The sequence below is a fragment of the Salminus brasiliensis genome, chromosome 17 (genome assembly GCF_030463535.1).
Source record: "Salminus brasiliensis chromosome 17, fSalBra1.hap2, whole genome shotgun sequence".
NCBI lineage: Eukaryota > Metazoa > Chordata > Actinopteri > Characiformes > Bryconidae > Salminus > Salminus brasiliensis.
The window spans coordinates 12,935,253-12,957,218 of NC_132894.1; the positions used below are offsets into that span (position 1 = coordinate 12,935,253).

A 21,966-nucleotide genomic window follows, 5' to 3' on the forward strand; every position below is an offset into this window, starting at 1 on the left:
GTCCACTTGGACTCACCTGATGTTGGCTGTCAGCTCCTTGCTCTGAGTGTGACTGAATGATATCCTGTAGCTGAGTCACTCCTAGTGTAAACAAACACTGACAGGTGTTCTGTCTTCTGTGTAGGCCGCAGCACCATATGATGGAGTACTGACTGTTTTTGCAATGCATTGTCTTGTATCAGAACATGCAGCAATTTTATAATGAACTGATCTTTAATGCCCTCCATGTTTTTATCTGCAAAATTTTGCAAAGCCTCAAACAAGTACAGACAGAGGTTGTTTGCATTGTTCGCATTCTTGCCCATACCTGTCTGCTGGCTATGAATTGTCCCCCAGTCATCTTTATGTGGCTTTATGGCTAGAAATGTCTCTGTACTGTATTAAATATGTCACATATTGAGCTTACAGGTGAGGGATATTGGATTCAACCACATACTTAATATATTTGTATAGACCTAATAGACCTAATGTTGGCATTTCAAAGAGGTAACTTTGATCAACTTTGAAATCCTGCAGGCCAGGAAGATGTTAGCATTATCTTGGTTGTAGAAAACTAGATTTACCTTTGATACATACATGGGTGAGATGAATGGTATCTTGTATTGTGTTGAAGAAACTGACTTACATAACCAAAGGAACGGCAGGAGATTACTATTTAAATTGCTGTGTGTTGATTGCTGTTACTGTGTTGGTGTGTGTGTTTGTGTGTGTGTGTTTTTAGCTTTCTCAGAATGTAAAGATGGATAAAACCATGAGTATTTTGTTTGTTCAAATTGAAAGTAATTATTGTTTGTATACTGTCTGTGTGTGAAATATATAAAACTCAATCATAAAATATTTACATGAACCTGCCAATTCAGCCTGCAGCAGTTTAGCCCCTACTGTTTTTAGAACGAGGCACAATGGAGCATCCAATCAGAACAGACATCATTTCCATATATCAGCTTCAACAAATAATGATCACATTAAAATGAATTAGTGATTTTATGCAATATCTCATTTAGGGAACCAAGTGTTGATAATTAGGTTAAACAGAATGTGTTAAAACGAAGTAAAATAGCATTGTAAACGGATGTGGCCCTCAGCAATCAAACAGTAGTTGTTTCACATTTTACTGCGCCTTTTCTAAATGTGATAAGGTCAGACATGATTGTGGTTAAACATTAATGATCACCCAGTCTTGATCACGGCCTTTTTTTTTTATTATTCACCTGTCCAACCCGATTTAAAGCAATAAAAATAATGATCTGTACCTGACCCAGTTTATTTCGGTGCAAAACGGTTTCTAGGAATAATCTGCTTAATTCTCACTCAGAGTAGTCAGTAGCACTTCCCGCAATAAAACTACAGGAGACAACACAACCTTGTATTTTCCCCTATTTTATTTGCATTTCTGTATATAAACGTACACGTTTTGGGTATCAAATGTTTCGCATGAGAGTTGTTGAGATGCTGATTGCTGGAGCTAGGCAAAATATCAACAATATTACTACAAATTATAATTCATGCACTCACTTCTGGGACTCCTCTACGGCATGACGTAATTTTAAGACGGGAGCGCGCACGTACACACGTTCAGCTATTTCGGTCCATTGGAAGTGAGAGGGGAGGACGGGAGCGAGTTAGCGACACATCCCACGGGTTTTATGTTGCTGCTTTTGAGCCGTCAAGTGTCTCTGTCACTCGTCCGACAAGTCACACCCCGTAGTCTGACTTCGCTGCCGAAGCCCGTTTCGTTGACTCTGAGAGCAAGTACCTTCAGCATTAGACATTGCTCGGTCTCTGCTAAGGCTACCAGCCAACATTTAGTCACCATGCCTGAAAGGAGGCCCTTCGTACGGTTGCCCACTGACGTCTATCCCGTCAACTACGGGCTCTGTTTGAAGCCCGACCTCGTCGATTTCACCTTCGAGGGCAAACTGGAGGCGGCCGTGGAGGTAGGCTGATTATATCGCGTTTTAATGCGATTGCATGAGAGGACGTAAACACTGTACGAGCTACGAGCGTTCACGGTTGGTAACGGTTCAGCTGCAGTAACTGCTCCGCTGCTGCTAAGCTAGTGCTAAGCTAGGGCTAGCTAACTAGCGAGACGGCTGCGTTAGCTGTTTAGCTAACGGTCCTAGCTTAGGCACTACTCTGCATTGCCTGAAATCGTTAGCTAGCTCGTATAGCGAGAAGACAGATACATAGCATAGGTAGATAACTAGATCGCTAGAAACTACTCAGACGTCATGTTGTCACCCTTGTCACTAAGCTAACGCGGCGTTAGCTAGCCTGCGAAGTCAGCACGACAGCTGCCATTTCAACATAGTGTAACGTTAGCTAGCTACGTTACTCACCGTCTGTTCGAGTTAAGCATGAAGGTGTAGCTAGCTAACTCTCTAAGCTAAGGGGTCGTGGTGCACGTCAAGTAGACGAACCTGCTGGGTTTGTTTTCTTGTAAACTATTCGAGGAAATTCCAACGGCATTAACAGTGATGGACACGTTAGCCTGTAAGAGTCATTGAGATCTCTCATATGAGGTTTAACTTGGCTAACTGTCGAGCCTCGCCTACTTTGGTAGGCAGCCTTTTTAGTGCAAAACCGTATCAGTAAATCGCTGCATGGAAGAGGAAGAGATCGTGTAGTTTTCCACTGTATTCGGTTTACTTTAAGATCCTCACATTGTGTAAAGACTGTAAACAAGGCTATATTAGCCCCGGAACAACCCGCAGGACCCTGATTTTTTGCATTGTAATTGTAGGACCATTTGCTGGCCTGTGTTTGACTCCTTGAACTGGTTAGGCTTAATTACCCAGCAGTGTCTGGACTGCTGTTTTTTAGGGTGTGTTTTTCAAGTTCTGTCACTTTTGTTTACTGTAATATAAAGTAATGCGAGTGTCTTCCACTCAAACCTCACTTACCAATGAAGTATTCTAGGCCAGGCATGGAATGAGTGGTTATTTGATTGCTTCTGACACATGATGCACAATAAATGACTTGATTTTGCTGGAATCTGATGCTGGTCATTATTTTAGTGTTTAGTCACATTTTAGAAATCATTTATACTATAGTGAGCTCTGGCATTAAAAGTATTTGCTTTCTTGCCACAGTCATGCTATAATAATCTTTTATTATGCCTTATTGCCATGTTTACAGCCTTGTTGTGCTTGATGGTTTTTACTCTCCCTGGCCACAGTGGCCAACTTACATTTGATGCTGGACTTGGTATTGGTGCTGTGGTGAAGATCTGGAGTCTGGTTTCTGACTTGTTCTTTTTGCGAAGGATAATTTATACCAGCATTTTTGTAGGCCACCACAGCGACCTGTTAAGTTGCTTTGCGCCTCACTCTAATGTAACCCCATTGTGAAATTCCCCCTGCTAGCTCAATGTTGCCTCTGTGCCAAGTCTTATTGGAGCATGAGATTAACTACATCCCCTGCAATGCCACAAACTGTGACAGTCTTCTTCAGTCAAAAGTTGAGTTTACGTGTGCTGCTGCACGGCCGTCTGTGGTTAGACATCGAATGAACTGGTTGCGTCCAAGTTACATTCAGCACCAACACTCATTGGCCTTCTAAAGCTGGATCTCATCTGTGTCCACTGTTTAGATGAATGCAAAACATGAGCTAATGTTTCCTCATCTCGTCCTGTTTAGCTTTGACTTACTGTAGGTGTGATAAATCACCCCTTGAGGACGAAAAATAGAATATGTCCATGGGTACATCTATAGGGAATATTGAAAGTAGAAGCAGACTAAGAAAGTAACTTGGCACTCTTATGTACTTTAGAGACTCGCAAAGGAATAAACTGAGGCTTTTGACCAGGTATGTAAACAAACCTGAGCAAAAGTCAAGGTAAATCGTATTTTGGCAGAAGGAATGCATTCCCTTCATTCTAGGCTATTCGATCACAGTGCACACTAAAAGACAAGACATGGCCTACAAGAGTATGATTTCAGAGAATACAAATCTCACTGTTTACTATTTATGTGTATGGTCACACTTTTTATAGTAAACATGCACTTATTTTGTGTGTTTTGTAGGTTACACAAGGGACAAACCAGATAGTGATGAACTGTGCTGATATAGACATTATCACTGCATCTTTTGCACCAGAAGGGGGAGAAGGTGAGTGTTGAATTCCTATCACAACCACAGTCATAATTTTAGTGCATGACCTTGCAAATTTGAAGTGTTTTCTTCAAATGTGCATGCAGTAGAACTCTGTGCATGCAAAACTCTCTTTTCCTTTGCGTTGTGCTTGCTTGCACATGGTGCCTCTGCATCGTTTTCAGGGCTTAGCATCAGTTTTAACGTCTTTAAACTGTGAAAGTTGTTCAATGTAGATAAGAGTGCTTGCAGCGTTTCAGTGTGGGTTTGAATCATTACCTCACTATTGGCTTTTCTGAAATGCTGATTAAAATCCTCCACTGTCCTTGTCTGAGTTTCAGTTTTTTTATACATGGAACATGAACTATTCTTCAGTCTTTTAGCTCTCTGCAGTCACCAAACACAGTTAGTATGGTTTTAGACATAAACCACACAACTACTTAATAAACACCAGACAGCTCTTTCCCAGGTCCACCGTTCTTTTTATGGTAGTGTCACTGACAAATACATTGAACAGGTTAGCTATGTTTGGCTGACATAGATCACCACAATCAACATTAACTAGTAATACTAAACACTAGAATCACAACACCTCACCAGCCCAATCTCCGTCTGCTTGAACAAGTACAAATAAACATGGCATTTAGAGTAAAAGCAATGCAAGCAAGCTAATACTGCTCTGCACTGATTTGACATTGCATGAAAAAGTCTACCACTACACTTTAACTCTATTACATAACAACACTAGCTACTCAAATTGTAGGCTACAACTGACCGAGCCACTTAAGTACCATATTTGATAAAGTTTGCAGGTCTGTGTTGGTGTGTTTTGGTTTGGCCTTGGTCTTGTAATATCACTGTGATTTGCTACAGTGTTAGTTTGCATATAGATAGCATTATTCATATTTCAACTCTCTTACAACCTCAAATTGTAAACTGTATGTATTGAGTTATTAATACATATGAGTTTTCAGCAGTTTGTACAGTGTCGTCTAATGCAGTCACCTTTTATAACATGTATTGTGATGTATACTGATAATATAATAACTGAGGGTGTTTTCTCTGTATCCTCAGAAATTAACGCTACAGGATTCAACTATCAGAATGAAGATGAGAAGGTCACTTTGTCGTTTCCCAGCGCTCTTCTGAAAGGTGAATACCAGCATTCTCTGTGAAGGACTGAGCTGTAGTCATGTAAACAGTCACTATGTAATCAGTTGCTATAGTTATTCTTTGAACTGCCTTGAACATCAACATAATCAGCTTGCAGTCAGTGGATGAAATTGGGCAGATTTGTCTATCACACAAGTAGCTTGATTTTGTGAATGATCCTGCATATAAAATTGGCTCGACTCTAAACTGATTGCTATTCTTTAAAAAAGGTTTCCTGACTTGAATCTCCTTTCTACTTTTTAGGGTCGGGTACACTAAAGATTGATTTTGTTGGAGAGCTGAATGATAAAATGAAAGGATTTTACAGAAGTAAATATGCAACTCCTTCAGGAGAAATCCGCTACGCTGCTGTCACACAGTTTGAGGTAATCCAGACACATGTATTATATATTTATGTCTTGTGTGACTCTTCTCACAGCTGTTACTGGTCACTTGATATTTTTTATTTATTTATTTATTTTAGCCAATGTCTTTCTCATTGAATAAGCAGTTTATTGTTAATGGAAATATGAGGCAGTAGGGATTTGAGTGGCTAAGCGGTCTAATGTGCTACCACTATGGCCCGGGGGTCGCAAGTTCATATCCCAATTTTCCCTGCACAATTGGCCATGGTCTATCCAGATGGATAAATGATTACATCTTCGGAAGTGTTTGCCAGCACAGGCATCTGTTTGCTGGTCTGGCAGAGCTGGGGACCTGCCGCTTTCCTCTGAGCGTGTTGGCTGCCTGGCAATGCTCAAAAAGAGGTTTTAGACTGTATATTGTCCTAGAAATTTTTGCGATAAACAATATTATTGGCATTTTAAAACCATTTTTATGCCACTGATGTAAAGGTAATATAGCAATGAACTTTTACTAGTTTAAAAGCATGTTTAAGTTTGTACCATATTTTTTGTTTTGTTTTGTTTAGAAATATATAAATAAAACACCTATTAACCTATTTAGTAATACCCCTTCACCTGCTGTAGTCTGCAGTGTGTATAGAGGTGCTGTTATTGACACATTGGTCATTGGGGACTGGCTAAAATACTGGTCACGTTCACTCTTATGTAAATAAAAACGCAAGATAACAGTGAGTGATACCAAGATCTGCAAAAAAAACAAAAACAATAGAGGTCATGTCCATATATTGTACGAAAAGTTGATAAAGTAATTATCATGACAGGTCCATGCTCACTCGCTGTGTGGATGGTTTTTCTTTGTCCTTTTATTATTATCATCTTTGTGTTGGGTCTATATTGTACAGCTTTTCTTTGTGATGTTTGAATTTATCTTTGTATGCATTGGGGCACACATGCATGTAAGGTTTGGTGTTGTCTTTGTCTGTGTATGTACACACTCACAAAATGTTGTAGCCTGTGCCTAAAACTATCTGTGACCTCTGTCTTTCACTCCCCTTTCTCTTTCACTGACCCCCACTCCATCCCCTCGCTTGCTCACTTTCTTTCTCTCTGCCCCCCAGGCTACGGATGCTCGCCGAGCTTTTCCCTGCTGGGACGAGCCAGCTATCAAAGCCACCTTTGACATCACCCTCATTGTCCCCAAGGACCGAGTAGCCTTGTCAAATATGGTATGTGTCAAGTTCCTATCTGCCCCTGTGGAAACACTAGACCCTGAACGGCTTGATTCACATTACTCAGCGAGGGCTTTGTGTTCCCTAGCAGGCCCTGTGTGAGTGTGTGTTATGTAACAGCGGCTCAGAGGCATTGTACTTCCTCCAGCTGATGTGAGCCAGCTGTCACTCTGTAGTGTTTAGGATGTCTTTAATGTCCACTCCATGTCTTGGAGAAGAATGCTAATTGTTTTAAACGTAGACGTAGGTCTGCTTCTTCGACAGTGGAATTTACAGATTTGTTTTGACTGTCTCAAGAATGAAGGCAGTGCTTGGAATATAAGTAATAGTAGGGAATATTTTAAAGGACAGTTTTTGTCCCTTTGACTGAAATGAAGGGACATTTTGTACACATATAAAGGCAGTTGTTATTTCAGTATTATTTTGTATATTTTTCAGTCACAGATTGGATTCTTAGGAATTCTTCGGATCAGTAGAAAAAAAAAATTGAGTTTGTGTTACTGTTTTGTAAAACTGTATTGTGCATTGTTGTGGTTAAACTTTGCCTATTAATCCATGGTTCACTTCCTGATCTGTAGGGGCGGTCAACTGTTTACGTGTAATAAATCACACAATTTCCCATGCTTATATTTTTTGCCTTTTGCAGCTTAAAAGGTAGTAGCTTAAATGTTGTTTCCATTCAGCAGATCTCAATGCAGAGTTGAGCGAGGCTGGGCGTGTAATGGCGGCGCAGCTCTGGTTTCACTATTGATTTTATGATTGGATGCTAATTACAGCAGCTAATGGAGAGAAGATGCAAGCAGAAACGGGCAGATGTCTGAGAGCTGGAAGCTTCTGTTTTTAAAAGTCCTCTAAGCAATTAAACAACATCAAAACTCTTTCAAAGTACAGTGCAGAGGAAAGAGGCTCTACTCAACGTCCTCTGATTGTTACCTCTGTTCCTGTGTTGTAGAATGTTATTGATCGTAAGCCATACCCAGAAGATGAAAGTCTGGTGGAGGTGAAGTTTGCTACCACGCCCATCATGTCCACATATCTGGTGGCATTTGTCATTGGCGAATATGACTTTGTGGAGAGCCAGTCGTCTGATGGTATAACAGTCCGTGTGTACACACCTGTGGGGAAAGCAGAGCAAGGGAAATTTGCACTGGAGGTGAGGAACCTTTTCTGTGAATGTTTCCATGATGTACAGTGGTCTAATAAAAAATGTATTTGAGAGGTCCAGAAGCCAGTGGAACATGAGCTCTCTGACACAACAGTGCACTCGGACTTCAGTGGGCCGTAATTTTGTTTGACCACAAAAAACAAGCAGACTGACCCACTAGCTGAGTTTAAAAGCACTCCCTATTCGAGAGATGGAGCACTGTGATTCAGTGTCATGTTATAGAGTTGTAATCGTCAAAATTGGAATTCATTCATTCATTCATTTTTTTGCAGCAATACCATACTAAAACAGCAGATTACTGTGACGTTTTGCGTTAATTGTTCCCCTTTCTATTTCTTTAGGTGGCTACAAAGACCTTACCTTTCTACAAAGACTATTTCAGTGTTCCTTATCCATTGCCTAAAATTGATCTAATAGCCATTGCTGATTTTGCTGCTGGTATGTAGTACAACTTTCTTGAAATTCTGCATTTTTGAGTTCCCAATGCTACGTTGTGATTTTATGGAGTGAACTTTTGTCTTTTTAGGTGCCATGGAAAATTGGGGCCTTGTTACTTACAGGTACGAGTGCAAAACGAAAAAAACAATATTTTAAGAAATTTGTCAATCAAAATATTCACAAATTAAATAATTTCTACAATAATAGATAGTTTTATTTTTTTATTAATTCTTCTATAATAGTTGTTTTATTGATTATTTATATTACCCTATTTTGTTTCACTTATGTTATACCAAAAAGCATAAGTAAAAAGCTAAATTATTTTTCATTTAATATTAATAAAATCAGTTGTAATGGATGTAATGCTTAATTATTATTTAATTATAATACTACTACTAATAATAATAATCAGTTGTTACATTTGTCTTGAGCTTATAAAATGTATTAGCAGCCCTAATAAAAACAAGCTCCAGTGTACTGATCTGTCCCCCCTCCACTAATTCTGTGTTTTAGGGAGACTGCTCTGCTAATTGACCCAAAGAACTCGTGTGCGTCCTCGCGTCAGTGGGTGGCCCTGGTGGTGGGCCATGAGTTGGCACACCAGTGGTTTGGGAATTTGGTTACTATGGTGAGTGAGTGAACTTGGTAACGGAGGTGCTCTCATGCAGGGTGTTTTTATTGTTTAGTGAGTGAGTGTTTGTCATTGTGTTATTTGTGTACTTGTCATTGATTTTGTAAATAGATTTTCGTAATCTGTGTCAGTTGTAATAATTATTGTTATTTATATCTGTTTAGATAAATTTAATAGCCCTAATGAGAGTGTGAACATATTGTAATAGGTAGTAAAAAGATATGGCTTCCATAAATGATTCATTCTGCATTGCAGGAATGGTGGACACATTTGTGGCTTAATGAAGGCTTTGCATCATGGATCGAGTACCTCTGTGTAGACCACTGTTTTCCCGAGTATGACATCTGGACACAGTTTGTGTCTGCTGACTACACCAGGGCTCTGGATCTGGATGCTCTTGATAACAGTCACCCCATTGAGGTTGGCAAAAGCTTGTGTTTTGCTTGTCCTGCAAGTGCTTGTATTTGTAATTGTATTCATTTTTTATATCTACTCTTCTTGCTTAGAAAGATTTCCACAGTTCAGCTGTGTTGGTGAACCTAATCCAAACGTTTCTTTCTAGGAAGTATGAAATTTCATCTTGTTTACTTCAGAGCTATGCAGCTATGCTGTCTGCTTCTGTCTACACTAAAGTGTCTGTTACCCTGTTTGCATTCCAAGCCTAGATTTAGCTTATTGAAATATGAGTGTGTGTGTGTGGCAGGTTAATGTAGGACACCCCTCAGAAGTGGATGAAATATTTGATGCCATATCATACAGCAAAGGCGCCTCTGTTATACGCATGCTGCACAACTACATAGGAGATGAGGTAAGAAAAAGGCCCATGCATGAAGAGCATATGTGCACGCACACATCATAGATAGAAACCCTTCACTCTGATCACTGAAACCGCCAGCCTGAAGATTAATACCAGGCTATATCCATGTGTATCCTCTAATGGAGTGGATGAATAGTACGCTAGCTGACCTACTTATTACTCATATAATCTGCAGAGCCGTGTTGGTTGTCCTTGGAATACAACAGCAGTAGACCTTTGTGATAGGCAAAACAGCTTTTTCCTGATTTAATATAGTATTTTATTGTCATTCAATGTCCCATGTATGCTATCTTCCCAAGTAATGTTTTGTTTTGTTTTTTCCTATGTGTTTGTAGGATTTTAGGAAGGGAATGAATGCTTACCTTTTAAAGTTTCAGCACAAAAATGCTTCTACAGGTAAATGGTCATTCATATTTTTTATGTTGTACCTGCCATGTGTTTGTGCTTATTTTGGAAAATGAGTGGTCCTTTTCTATTAAGTCTGTGTTCAAATGGGTAGAAATGAAAATTTTTAATAAGCTTTGAACTGGATTAGTTTTATTATGAGGTTATTTAACGGAAATTGTAAGGGATTTGCAATTTTGTCATTTTCCCACAAATATTCAAGCCTAGATTGACCTATAGCTATAGCTATAGACCTCACACACAACCACATCCGGTTCTGAATAGTAACGTAACTGAACTTCTGTCTGCGCCGTTTAACAGGTCAATTGCCGTTTTTCTGCCTCCCTCAATTTTTTTATTGGGCTTCAGCACAGCCAACAGTTAACGTCTGGGAGTCTCTCCAAAATGAAGGAGTGTATCGAAATCGGATCCAATACACTCGCAAAGCACATAACATCTCTGAAGAGACAGATTAAAGACTAGCACTTACTGAGCTTTTTTTACCATTAAACTACTCACCAATATGCGTCACTCGGGTCTTTCGTTTTGTTGATTGCCTCATTGACAATGAGCCATGATGAGCAGAATTTATCAGCTGGAGTTGGACATTTTTGATAGGAACTCTGGCTTGTAATTGTGTTGAAATATGGGTGAATTTAGGAAAAGGCAGTAACTTCAGCCTTTAATTACAACAACACTACTGTTCATGCTTCCGCATTAATGAATGGTCTATAACCCATATGTGTGAATCATTAGGTGCAGCACTTAATAACAATAACCACACAATGCACATCTGTAATTAGTCTTTGACTTTTTATTTTATTTGGAATTGGGACCGCTCAGTCAGTGTGGAATCATGGTTTTGTCAGACTTGAAGAAACTACAGGCATAAACAACGCAGATTTATACTGGATTTAAATTATAGCTCTCCTCGGTAATGACTTGAAAATACAGTGCCTCCCCAGGACAAGACTAATCCGGGTTAAATAGGGCTTATTATTCATCAGTACATTCTGTTTCTCTTCATTAATTTGTGAAGCAATTTTTGGTTCTTCGAGGAAAGACTTGTGGTATAATGGTATAATAATGCAATATTGTAATAGTAAACATAACTTTGTGCTTGACAGCATGATAATGATAAAGGTATCATTCTGTTTTTCTGCTTGCGTGTCAAAACAAAGAACCTGAGAATTAAGAATGTAATTTATGTTGAATTATGTAATAGTAACATGGATGTGTGCATGCATGGACAAGATGGTTGTGCCTGTACCTGAAGCCCTTATTTTATGGTAGTGTTTAAGGTGGTGTTATGATTTATCAGTCTTTGCTTGTAGTACTGGCAGTAAATGTTTTACCTGCACCACACTGCTCTTTTTCTTGTTCCTTCTTATGCTCTTTCAACCACTCAGAGGACCTCTGGGACTGTCTGGAGCAAGCTAGTGGGAAGCCCATAGCTGCAGTGATGAACTCTTGGACCAAACAGATGGGATTCCCAATTATTGTAGTAGACCAAGAACAGGTACAGACACTTTCAGTTCAGCCCTTAAGGCTATGGTATACTGGAAGCTTAACTAGAGCAACAAAAATGTGTGGTACATCTTTACTGGCTGACTTGTGAACCGCTTTGAGGGCACTGACCACAGACAAAAAGGCCACCATCCACAGACCTTGAAAGCCAAGACACAATTGACATATCATACTAGTTGATGTTGTAAGGATATAGCAATAAAGATTCAGATTCAATTCAGAGATTCAGAACGATGTAGTGGCGCAGAATTGTCATATGATTTCCTTAAAATGTTTGGGAATGTGTTCTACTCTTATGGAGAATGATGAATGAATAATGAATTACACCAAAGCTACATAAAAAAATATATAAAATATATAAGACATATAAAATAGTTGAAAATAAGACAATGTAGCATCTAAACAGTATTCTTAAGAACCGAAGAATTAATGGCTTTACAAGTTCCTGGTTTAAGGTGCCAAAGTTTATTTATTTATTATTATTATTTATGATTTTTATTTTTATTTTTTTAAGCAAGGAGATGATCGCGTGCTGAAGATATCTCAGAGGAAGTTCTGTGCTAGTGGACCACACAATGGTAAGATGCCTTCAGGATTTAACATTTTAAATTTTGGATGGTGCATGTAAACTATCTCACTAGGGCGGTCATGATTAATTGATCAATATTAAAATGAACAGAAATCGAATAAAATACTCATATGTGGTTTGATTAAGATACCTGTGCTTTATGCATTTCTGTAGAAAATGGCATTCATTCAGATGTCATACACAGCATTACACAAACAAACCGTGCTACGGTGATGTGAACACACACATCTTTTTCTCATGCCATTACGTTTGCCTGAGGCTCTCTGCTATAGGGTTGTCATGGACACAAGTGTTTGCTCTCATTTAGCAATTTCTGTGGTCAATGTTAGGTTTTATATCATCCTGTCTTTATGTACAGTCCACTGTATGCTGGCAAAGCCTGCAAAAAGCAGCTTTGCAAAAAAAAGTTGTTTCCATTCTCTTGTCATGAACCTTATTGTATGTTAAAGAAGGGTTTGCTTTATTATTGTATCATATTATAAGGTAGGTTTGTAGTAAATTAGGGGTGGGGGTGTAGAAAGACTGTATGGCAGCTCTGTGATAAATGAAGTGCATTGAAAGTAGGCTCCCACAGCTGACTCCATTATGTGTAAATGTGTGTGCTAGGGGAGGATTGCCCTAGCTGGATGGTCCCCATTAGCATCTGCACCAGTGAGGACCCAAGCTGCTCGAAAATTAAAGTTCTGTTGGACCAGCCTGAAAGTACTGTCACCATCCCTAACCTTGGATCAGACAAGTGGGTCAAGGTTGGCTCTCTTTCTTTGTCTAAATAGGTCACCTTTAAACGCTGTACATTTTCTTATACATTTATGAAGAAATTCATATTACAAAAACACTTTATTTATTTATTTATATATATATATATATATATATATATATATATATATATATATATATATATATATATTTATTTATATATATATGTGTGTGTGTGTGTGTGTTATTGATTGTTTATTTTTAAGATTTCTAATGTGTACTAATTGGTCAGGCAGTACTTAGCCCCACCTGAAATACATTTTTGTCTCTCTTTGTATAGATTAATCCAGGCACAGTGGGCTTTTACAGGATCCAGTACAGCTCTACCATGCTGGAGAGTCTGTTGCCAGGCATCAGAGACCTCACCCTGCTCCCTGTGGACCGCCTGGGTTTGCAGAACGACCTTTTCTCCCTGGTGAGAGAAACACAGTGCATTATAGGTTACCACAACATATCCTTTAGCCTCTCCATAAAGGGACATATTAAGAATACTATTCTTTTACTGGGCCTAATGTTTAGTATGCCTATAGGCAGCACTTAAATTAGCATTAGTCAAGATTTATGAAACACCACCCCTAGTGTTTAAGCAGGTGAACACCACAATACTGAAACTCCTTCCATTCCCGGCTGAAGATCTTGGTGTTTAATCATGCTGCCCGTGTACTCTAAACATTTTTCCTGGTAAAGCAGTTGTGTTTGGCCAGAGCATGCATTAAACTCCCATGTCTAGAGAGTGTTTTAATTTGACTTGTGGTGCTACTCAATGTAAAATTTAGCTTCTTGCTCCTTCTCCTCCTGTTTAGCGACAAAAAAATGCACACAGTGTACTGACATAGCAACCATTAGCAAATTTCAAACCATTGCTGCTAAAAGCATGCACAACCAAGATGGAATAATCACTTTATAGGAAAAAAACTCATTATCAACAATATAAAAAATATTTGATTTTGATTACTATTTTTAGTATCACCTTGGCCTAAGTTTGGTTTTGTCAAATCCCAGCTTTAAGAATGCCTTTGGTTGCTCAGTAGCATTCTGTCTTTCTCTCAGTCTCGCGCTGGTATGATCAGCACAGTGGAGGTGCTGAAGCTGATGGAAGCATTTTTGAATGAGCCTAACTACACTGTGTGGAGCGACCTGAGCTGTAACCTGGGCGTGCTCTCCTCTCTGCTCTCTTACACTGACTTCCATGAGGAAATCCAGGAGTTCATCAGAGACCTCTTCACACCCATCGGCCTCAAGCTGGGCTGGGACAGCAAAGCCGGGGAAGGTGAGTGGCTGTGAAGTGGAGGGAGGTGTTGACTCATTCATCTAGCTTGGAGTCCTCTCTCTGGTGCTTTATTCTTATAAAAAAGGGGGAAAAAACATGCGTGATACATCACTGTGACTTTGGCAGTCCTTGAATTTTAGAATGTTAGAATTGGTAATGTGCAAGTATAATTTCATTTTATTTTTTAACCAAACATTTTTTAATGTTTTTTTCCCCTTAACAACCTTAAAGGTTTTTTTTTTTTTTTTTTTTAATGAATCTTTAGAATTTATATTGGGGCGTTGCTCCTAATATTCGAAGAACAATGTTTTTCTTAAATATTTTCTTAACCTTACATCAGCCTCACATTTAGACTGCACTCTTAGACTGCAACAGTTCTGAAGCGAAGCTAGAATAAATGCTAATTATTAATAGTAGATATTGACCTAAAGACGCCCCTGAATTGTATTACTCAAGTGGTGCAGACTTGCCCTACCATTTGCGCTGACCCAAAGCGAAAGAAACATGCCTTTGGGAAAGGACGCGATTGGAAAGACTGACGAGTCAGTGTGTTTTGTGCTACTCATCTCCACTTCCCTCAGCAGTATGTACAGAACACATTGGAGGTTACCCTACATATGAGGCAGATCTTGGTTTCGAGTTTCGAATTTGCATTCCACGTTAAATGATTCTGTAGTATTGGATATGTACAAGCGCCAGAATGTAGCTGCTGCGTCACTTAAGGTGGAATGTAGAATTAAAACAGGGAACTGCCAAATAACTGCCTGAAAACTGCACTTTCTGTGCCCAGGTTTCAATGGCTATTGACAGGACCTATACAGATAAAGTTGCTGACCACACCACTCTATTCTCTCTCCAACTATTGAGTCTGACAAAAGAATCTGCAGACTAGAGCCAACCAGCACAGAATCAGCCAGACTGACAATCTGAGCTAAAATCAGGGATCACAGTTGTGGGGGTGGGGGTTCTTTATTCCCAACACTTTTATGAACTTCTTAATGTTAATCTTAATCTTAAAATTATTATTATTATTATTATTTTTTGTTAGGACAGTGTTTGTGAATCTGGTCCCTAATATCTGGTTCCTTTCTGCTTATGTATTTATATATTCATATTAAGAAACGTGTCCCCGCATTTTCTCTTCATGTTTGTGAGTGTCCTTTTGTAATGTATTTTGACAGGTCACTTGGATGCTCTGCTTCGGGGACTGGTTTTGGGCAAGCTGGGTAAGGCGGGACACAAGGCCACGTTGGACGAGGCTCGAAGGAGATTTAAGGAGCATGTGGAAGGCAAGCAGATCCTCTCTGCAGACCTCAGGAGTCCAGTAAGACCTGCCCAGCCAAACACAATTAGACCCTTTTGGTTTAGTCCACAGCTATTTCTCACCTCATCAGCTGTGGACACATCAAGCAGCTTTCTCAGTTATTTGTAGCTGTCCCTCTGAAATGTTTATATAAACGACAGCTGAAGAACCGTGTGCTATCTAGTTCTAATTCTAATCACAATGTGTGAAAATTCATACTTAAAGGTGAAGCATTGTACAGGTGTTTTTCTGTATCATCCCAGGTTTACCTAACAGTCCTGAAGCATGGGGACAGCTCAACACTGGACACAATGCTAAAGGTGAATGAAACTGTAGGACAGGATGTTGGCCATGCAGAAGAATTCTTTTGTAGACTCCACTGATCTGTGGAGAAATCTTGGCAATCAACTTTCAGATTGGAAATTCAGGAGTTTTTTTTTTTAGTAAGTCTGTATTGTGCTTATTTCCTATTTCGCAGCTTCATAAGCAAGCAGACATGCAAGAAGAAAAGAATCGCATAGAGAGAGTTCTGGGAGCAATCTCAGCTCCTGACCTCATACAGAGAGTACTAAACTTTGCTCTTTCGGTATGTATGTGTACATACACACACACACACACACACACACACACCCTTATGTACATACTCACAAACATTCACAAGGTCAAAACAACAAAAGCTTTGGTGGTGGTTGTGCAGTTTTATGAGCAGCAATGATAAAAAGCAAGACCTGTTATGATCACCACCGGAAACCAGCTTCACTTAAATGTAGCTTTTTAAAACAAAGGGGGGGGGGTTAATTTAAATTCTGTGGACAAACCCAGGAAAGCATCTTTTGTACACTCAAATTATGTGCTGTGTTCTTTTGGTTGTTGCTTTTGTAGCAATGTTGAACCAAAGGGCCTACAGACCTTCTAGTGGAATTGTTCAGGTCTGCAACATTCATAGTTCACAAGTTGGAGTTGGGGTTGGAGCTAAAAGGCTATGAGGAAGTAGCAGAGAGATGAACTTCAAAGGATTGCTCAAATCCTGCTGATTTTTTTACTGTTGTGAAATAACTTGTTAAGCAATTATTTTGTCATGCATTTTGACATGTTTTAATGTAGGCGGTTTCCGGTTTTTAATGTAGGTTGCTATAAACCTGTAGAACCCTTCATCAACCCTGCATTTTAAGAGATTATGTGGACAAGATTAACATTAATTTTAATGTAGGTCTATGTAAACATGCTTGTTGACCTTTAGAATTTTGTCAGTGATTAATGACAAGGAAGCTAAAACTTAATTCCATAATATAAAAAGGATTATAATATCAAAATATTGATGACTAACATAACAAAAGATAACCATTATATCACAAAAATCTCATAATTTTTAAATTATTATTAACACTGTAATGTTAAAAAAACTTTGCCTTTTTGACATATTTGAATCTGGCAATAGTTCTTTTGTGTCAATTGTATGATGAATGGACTAATGAAAATGCTCCAAAATATACTTAAAATAAAATCTTTCTTTCTTCGTTGACTTCCATTGAAGGTTTAGAAGGTTTGTTAACATTTTCGGGATGAGGTTTTTGCAGGGCAGGGACAATATGATTTATTTGATAATGCAATGACATGCCTTCATTATGTCCAAAGTAATAGCTCTTGCTGTCAGAAAGTCACTGATGGTAAATTGCAGTTTTCAGTATAATGTTAGCACCAAGCAAGCAGTGATGAACAATGAGACCATCCCACACTGGATTAGTGATCAATGTTCAAGCCCACCTTTATGTGGTACAAAGAATAAGAACTGTTTTAGCCATGTTTTAGCTCTAACACTACTGTATCTCTGCAGGATGATGTGCGTCCCCAAGATACCGTGTCTGTGATTGGGGGTGTAGCTGGTAGCAGCAAGCAGGGTCGCAAAGCAGCCTGGAAATTTGTTAAGGACAACTGGGAGGAACTTCATAACCGTTACCAGGGTGGATTCCTCATATCGCGACTCATCAAGGTGAGAGGACACGTACAGTAGTAATCACAAGGCAACCTTTTCAAATAAGACACCGGTGTATTGATTGATTTATGAGCATTTGTTGAATGAACTTAGTCATAGAAAATCAGAATTGTTCGGTTTACAGGCGTGCAAGTATTCGCAGTAGATGCTTAAATGTCTGGTTGGACCTCTCGCAACTGCTTGTTTCTCAGAACACAATCCTCCATTTGGTCTGTAACCTAGCCAGAGTGTTCTTTATGATAAAGCAAGCATTTATGGAAATGGCAGCAGTTATTCACCTGAAATAGATGTAGGCTACTTCTTACGCACACTAATACTTTTTAATGTCATCTGCAGTAGTATGCTTTGCTGTGATATGTTTTTAGTTTTTAGTAGTGGAGTTTTTGTACTGATGTAATTGGGGTCAATAAATACAGAGACTGAAAGCAATTGGTACATTGGCTGGTGAAATGCTGCAGTGGAGCACTTTGGTGAATTTCACTTCAGCAGTGATCAGGCGAAATGTCTAGGCTTATGTCTAACAAACGTTTAGCCCTGAATCTATTACAGGGTAGGATGTATTGCTCTTATGGCCAGAGCTTTAAGCTGGTGCTAATATTATGTAATGTTTTCTTTTTGTATTCCTTTTTTAATCTCTCTTTTAGCTCACTGTTGATGGGTTTGCAATTGACAAGATGGCTGCAGAAGTAAAGGTAAGCCACATTGTTTTGAGGAGTGCGTGGATCCCATAACTCTAATGGGTGCCTTGTTTCTTGAAACTTCGGTCCTACATCCTTCAGGTCCCTGATGTAAAAGTCGGTTCTTTCAGTGTGTTCGGTAGATCTGATGAAAGCAGATGTTTGTTTTTTTTTTTCTTTAGTGAGGAAACTTTGGCACATCCTACCTAGAAAACTTTTTTTTTTTTTTTTTTTTTTTTTTTTTTGATTGATTGTTTTACTGTAATGCGTGAATTAGGTCTGTGGTCCAGATTCTCCATTTTGTGTTTTTTAAAGGGTGATTACAGCTAATGAGAGTGTTCACTTTTAATAAAGCATGCTCATGTGAAACAGCGGCTGATGATAGTAAATAGGTCTTTAATCGACAGATAAACCCCATAAAATGTGATGAACAGGATGATGCGATTAACGACTGAATGAAGGACATCTGATTTTGCCAACATGATTACTTTTAGATCCTCTCTCCTCACATCTTATCCACACACTTTGAGGCAAAAAAAATTATAAATATTTTTTAGTTATAGTTTGTTTGTACGTTCTTTATTGACCAAGATTATATTATAAGTGCAATAAAAGGGGATAACATCCAAGGGGGGAGGAATATGTAGGCACTGTACATGCTGTATATGTTACAAAGGAGAGAAAATGTTCTTGAGACGTAAAGAAAACATGCCTTTCCTCTTCATGTTCTGTACATTCTGGTTTGAACAGTGCTCCCTACACTCTTGCATATAAATGGTGTTTTAATAGTTGTGTGAATATGACAAGCTTTTATGTTGATAAAGAACACTTGCATCAAGGATAGGTTCTTTAGGCGAAAGGTTCTTCACTTTCACTCTTCTGTAATACAAACATAGAAATTGTTCTCATCTCTGCTTGTTTGTGTGTCATCTCAGAGTTTCTTCGAGAGTCACCACGCGCCAGCGGCTGAGCGTACGGTCCAGCAGTGCTGCGAGAACATTCTCCTAAACGCAGCGTGGCTCAAGCGGGACGCGGACGACATCCACGAGTACTTACTGCAGCGCAAGGTGCCCCCGGTCTGACCCCACCCCCACCAGTGACCCTGGCCTCTCCTGACCTGCTCACTCACTCACTCAGATCTCCCAGCAAATCATCGCTGCCTCTGCCCTTCCGCCGACCAGAGAGCGAGAGTGTCCAGAAACCAAACGGGCTTTGTTTTTTCTATATCTAGTGACAAATGGAACGAAGACTACAGCTCTGCAGCTCCATCTTGAGAATTACCCAAGAGAAATCAAAATTGAGACGGAAGAACCAAAACTGTCAGAAGTGTGATGAGGAATGCCGTACCCTGTTCTGCCTGCTGGAGTTGATGCACGTGCAAAGATGTAAACAGAAATGGACAAAATGCCAGAATAATTTTTTCTTTCTTCCTTTGTTTCTTTCTGTTTCGTTTTACAGCTGGCAACGCATGCATATGCTTTTTACAGTTAGCACTCATTCAGTACAGTACTCTGCCAGGCATTTCAGTGCACACGTTCACAATAGTATAACTGTGAACCGTTTTTGCTCTTCCACCTATCTCTTTAACAAGAGGCTTGCTTGCAACATTTAATATCATTGATTTAAAGTTTTTGTTTTTGTTTAATAGTGTTTTTCTTTGTTTTGTTTTTTTTTTCTTTGTTTTTTTTTGTTTTTAAATGTATGTTTTCTGTGCAAACAGCAATCTACTTCTTTTGCCGTGTCATCCATGATGATGGCTGTAGCCTGTTTTACCTTGAACCACCCTGAGGCGTGGCTTGGCAGAACTGGGTGAAAGGTCATGGTGGTGTGGTTGTAGAACGGACATTTAATGGCAACGGCACTGATCCCCCAACGCTACAACGGTTTGAACAGACCGAACAGCGTAAGCATGGTACTGTATGTATATTATATAATGCGAGTATTCTTGCTGAGACCTTCAGCTAATTTGAATCATCATACATTTCTCCTTCTGTATGAAAGGCATCCCCTCTCTTCCACAGCACACTCCCAGTGGCCTGTCCCCCTCATGCAACTACAGAACGGCAAGATACGCAGCAGAGAAAGTCATTTAGAATTACCCTGCATCTGCCACATAAAAAAAAGCTAGAAAAAAAAAAAAAAGCATTTTATAACGTGTATATTCAACAATTATTTTAATGTTGTGAAAATCACACCTGACGTAGAACGAACGCACTTGGACCGGGACCCTTATATATCAGCTCTCAGTCTAGTTCAAGTCGAGGCCCACTTTAAACTTTGAAGTGACGATGATGGCTATGATGATGATTATTAGGATGATGATGATGATGATGATCATGATGATTTTCTCTGTTATTGTGCTCCGAGGCCTTAAATCGGTAAAACTGGTTCGCAATAATAATTATCCAGACCAGAGTGGTAATTGTACTTAAACATGCAAGTAAATGTCAATCAGATGTTCCAGATACACGTAGGCTTGTTGAGCAAGTATATCTATTAAGACTATATCTGATGTGGCTCGTAAATTTACAAGAGATCAAACTGTCTGACTATCCCTGAAACATTTGTTGTGCTTTTGTTTAAGGATACAATTGGTGTTCATTAAAGATGAAAACTACTCTGAAGTAGTAAAGCGATTCGTTGTCCCCATTTTTCCCTTTTTGTCAAAATTTAAAGCAATTGTTCATGTTGTCATGATGTCATTATGAATGGACCAATAGAAATGCTCCAAAATGAATTGAAATATATATATTTTTATATTCCCCCCCCCCTTAAAGTTAAAAAGATTTTCCTTCTCCTGTAAAGTTGCCATTTTGTAGATACAAAGTTTTTGCACAACCGACCGTGACAATATACTCAAATCTACTTGCTACCATTGGCCAGCATTACTGTTCATTGCTTATGCAAGAAGTATAATGAACTAAATTATAAATAAATTTCAACACACAGCTTAAGTGATCATTGAGCAAGGCCTTTCATCCTCTCTGCTCCCCAGGCGCCGCAGCAATGGCTGGGCTGCTCACCGTTCTCTATCTCTATCTTTGTGTTTTTTCACTGCACGGATGGGTTAAAGGCGGAGGCCAAATTCCATCTGTTTCCAACACTAACGGTGAATACTAGAAGTAGAACTTCTCAGTGTTAATTAGCTTGATTATGTTTAGCTGGTCACATGCCTGTCCCAAAGGTAGCCTTGAAATTATGAGTAGTTTATTTCTACCTGCCACTATAGAAATATTCACCTCATGGATAGATTGATTCGTTAGTTATGTCTGTGTGTGCAAACACCTGAGCCTTCTTGGCTGGGTGTACAGTAAATATGGATGATGTCCCAGGAGTTTTCTTTTTTATTATTATTATTTATTTATTTTTTTTTAATAATGAGCAGTGCATTCTGAAGTGTTAGGGCTGTGTTGCCATCAAGGAGAAACTGCTTGAACCGGTTGAACCTGCAGGATGCTGCCTAAGGAGTCGATTTCCCCAGTTCTAGTGCTATAGATTCTCCGCATTTAACCTGAGATTTGACAGAGAGAGTCCGCAGCTATTGTTAAGCAGACACAATATGAGACTGTTCGTTTTAA

General features: G+C 39.1%; 1 protein-coding gene across 1 annotated transcript; it reads left to right on the forward strand.

The window, feature by feature from the left end:
* The first annotated feature begins 1,574 nt into the window (after positions 1-1,574).
* On the forward strand, positions 1,575-21,024 carry npepps (aminopeptidase puromycin sensitive). The gene is made up of 23 exons (XM_072659786.1): positions 1,575-1,937; positions 4,026-4,110; positions 5,167-5,244; positions 5,509-5,630; positions 6,728-6,835; positions 7,791-7,991; positions 8,345-8,441; positions 8,530-8,563; positions 8,955-9,069; positions 9,328-9,492; positions 9,776-9,880; positions 10,225-10,285; positions 11,683-11,792; positions 12,315-12,378; positions 12,996-13,135; positions 13,426-13,560; positions 14,196-14,415; positions 15,597-15,739; positions 15,982-16,038; positions 16,197-16,304; positions 17,553-17,708; positions 18,356-18,403; positions 19,324-21,024. Exons 1-23 carry the CDS (start codon positions 1,647-1,649, stop codon positions 19,468-19,470), a joined length of 2,790 nt encoding a protein of 929 aa, XP_072515887.1. The 5' UTR covers positions 1,575-1,646; the 3' UTR covers positions 19,471-21,024.
* The last annotated feature ends 942 nt before the right edge of the window (positions 21,025-21,966 follow it).

Excerpts from the sequence above, each read along its gene's own strand:
- npepps (XM_072659786.1), top strand. The coding sequence starts at position 1,647 with ATGTTGCTGCTTTTGAGCCGTCAAGTGTCTCTGTCACTCGTCCGACAA. Across the intron at positions 1,938-4,025 it reads AACTGGAGGCGGCCGTGGAG|GTTACACAAGGGACAAACCA; the intron begins GTAGGCTGATTA and ends TGTGTTTTGTAG. Across the intron at positions 8,442-8,529 it reads CATTGCTGATTTTGCTGCTG|GTGCCATGGAAAATTGGGGC; the intron begins GTATGTAGTACA and ends TTGTCTTTTTAG.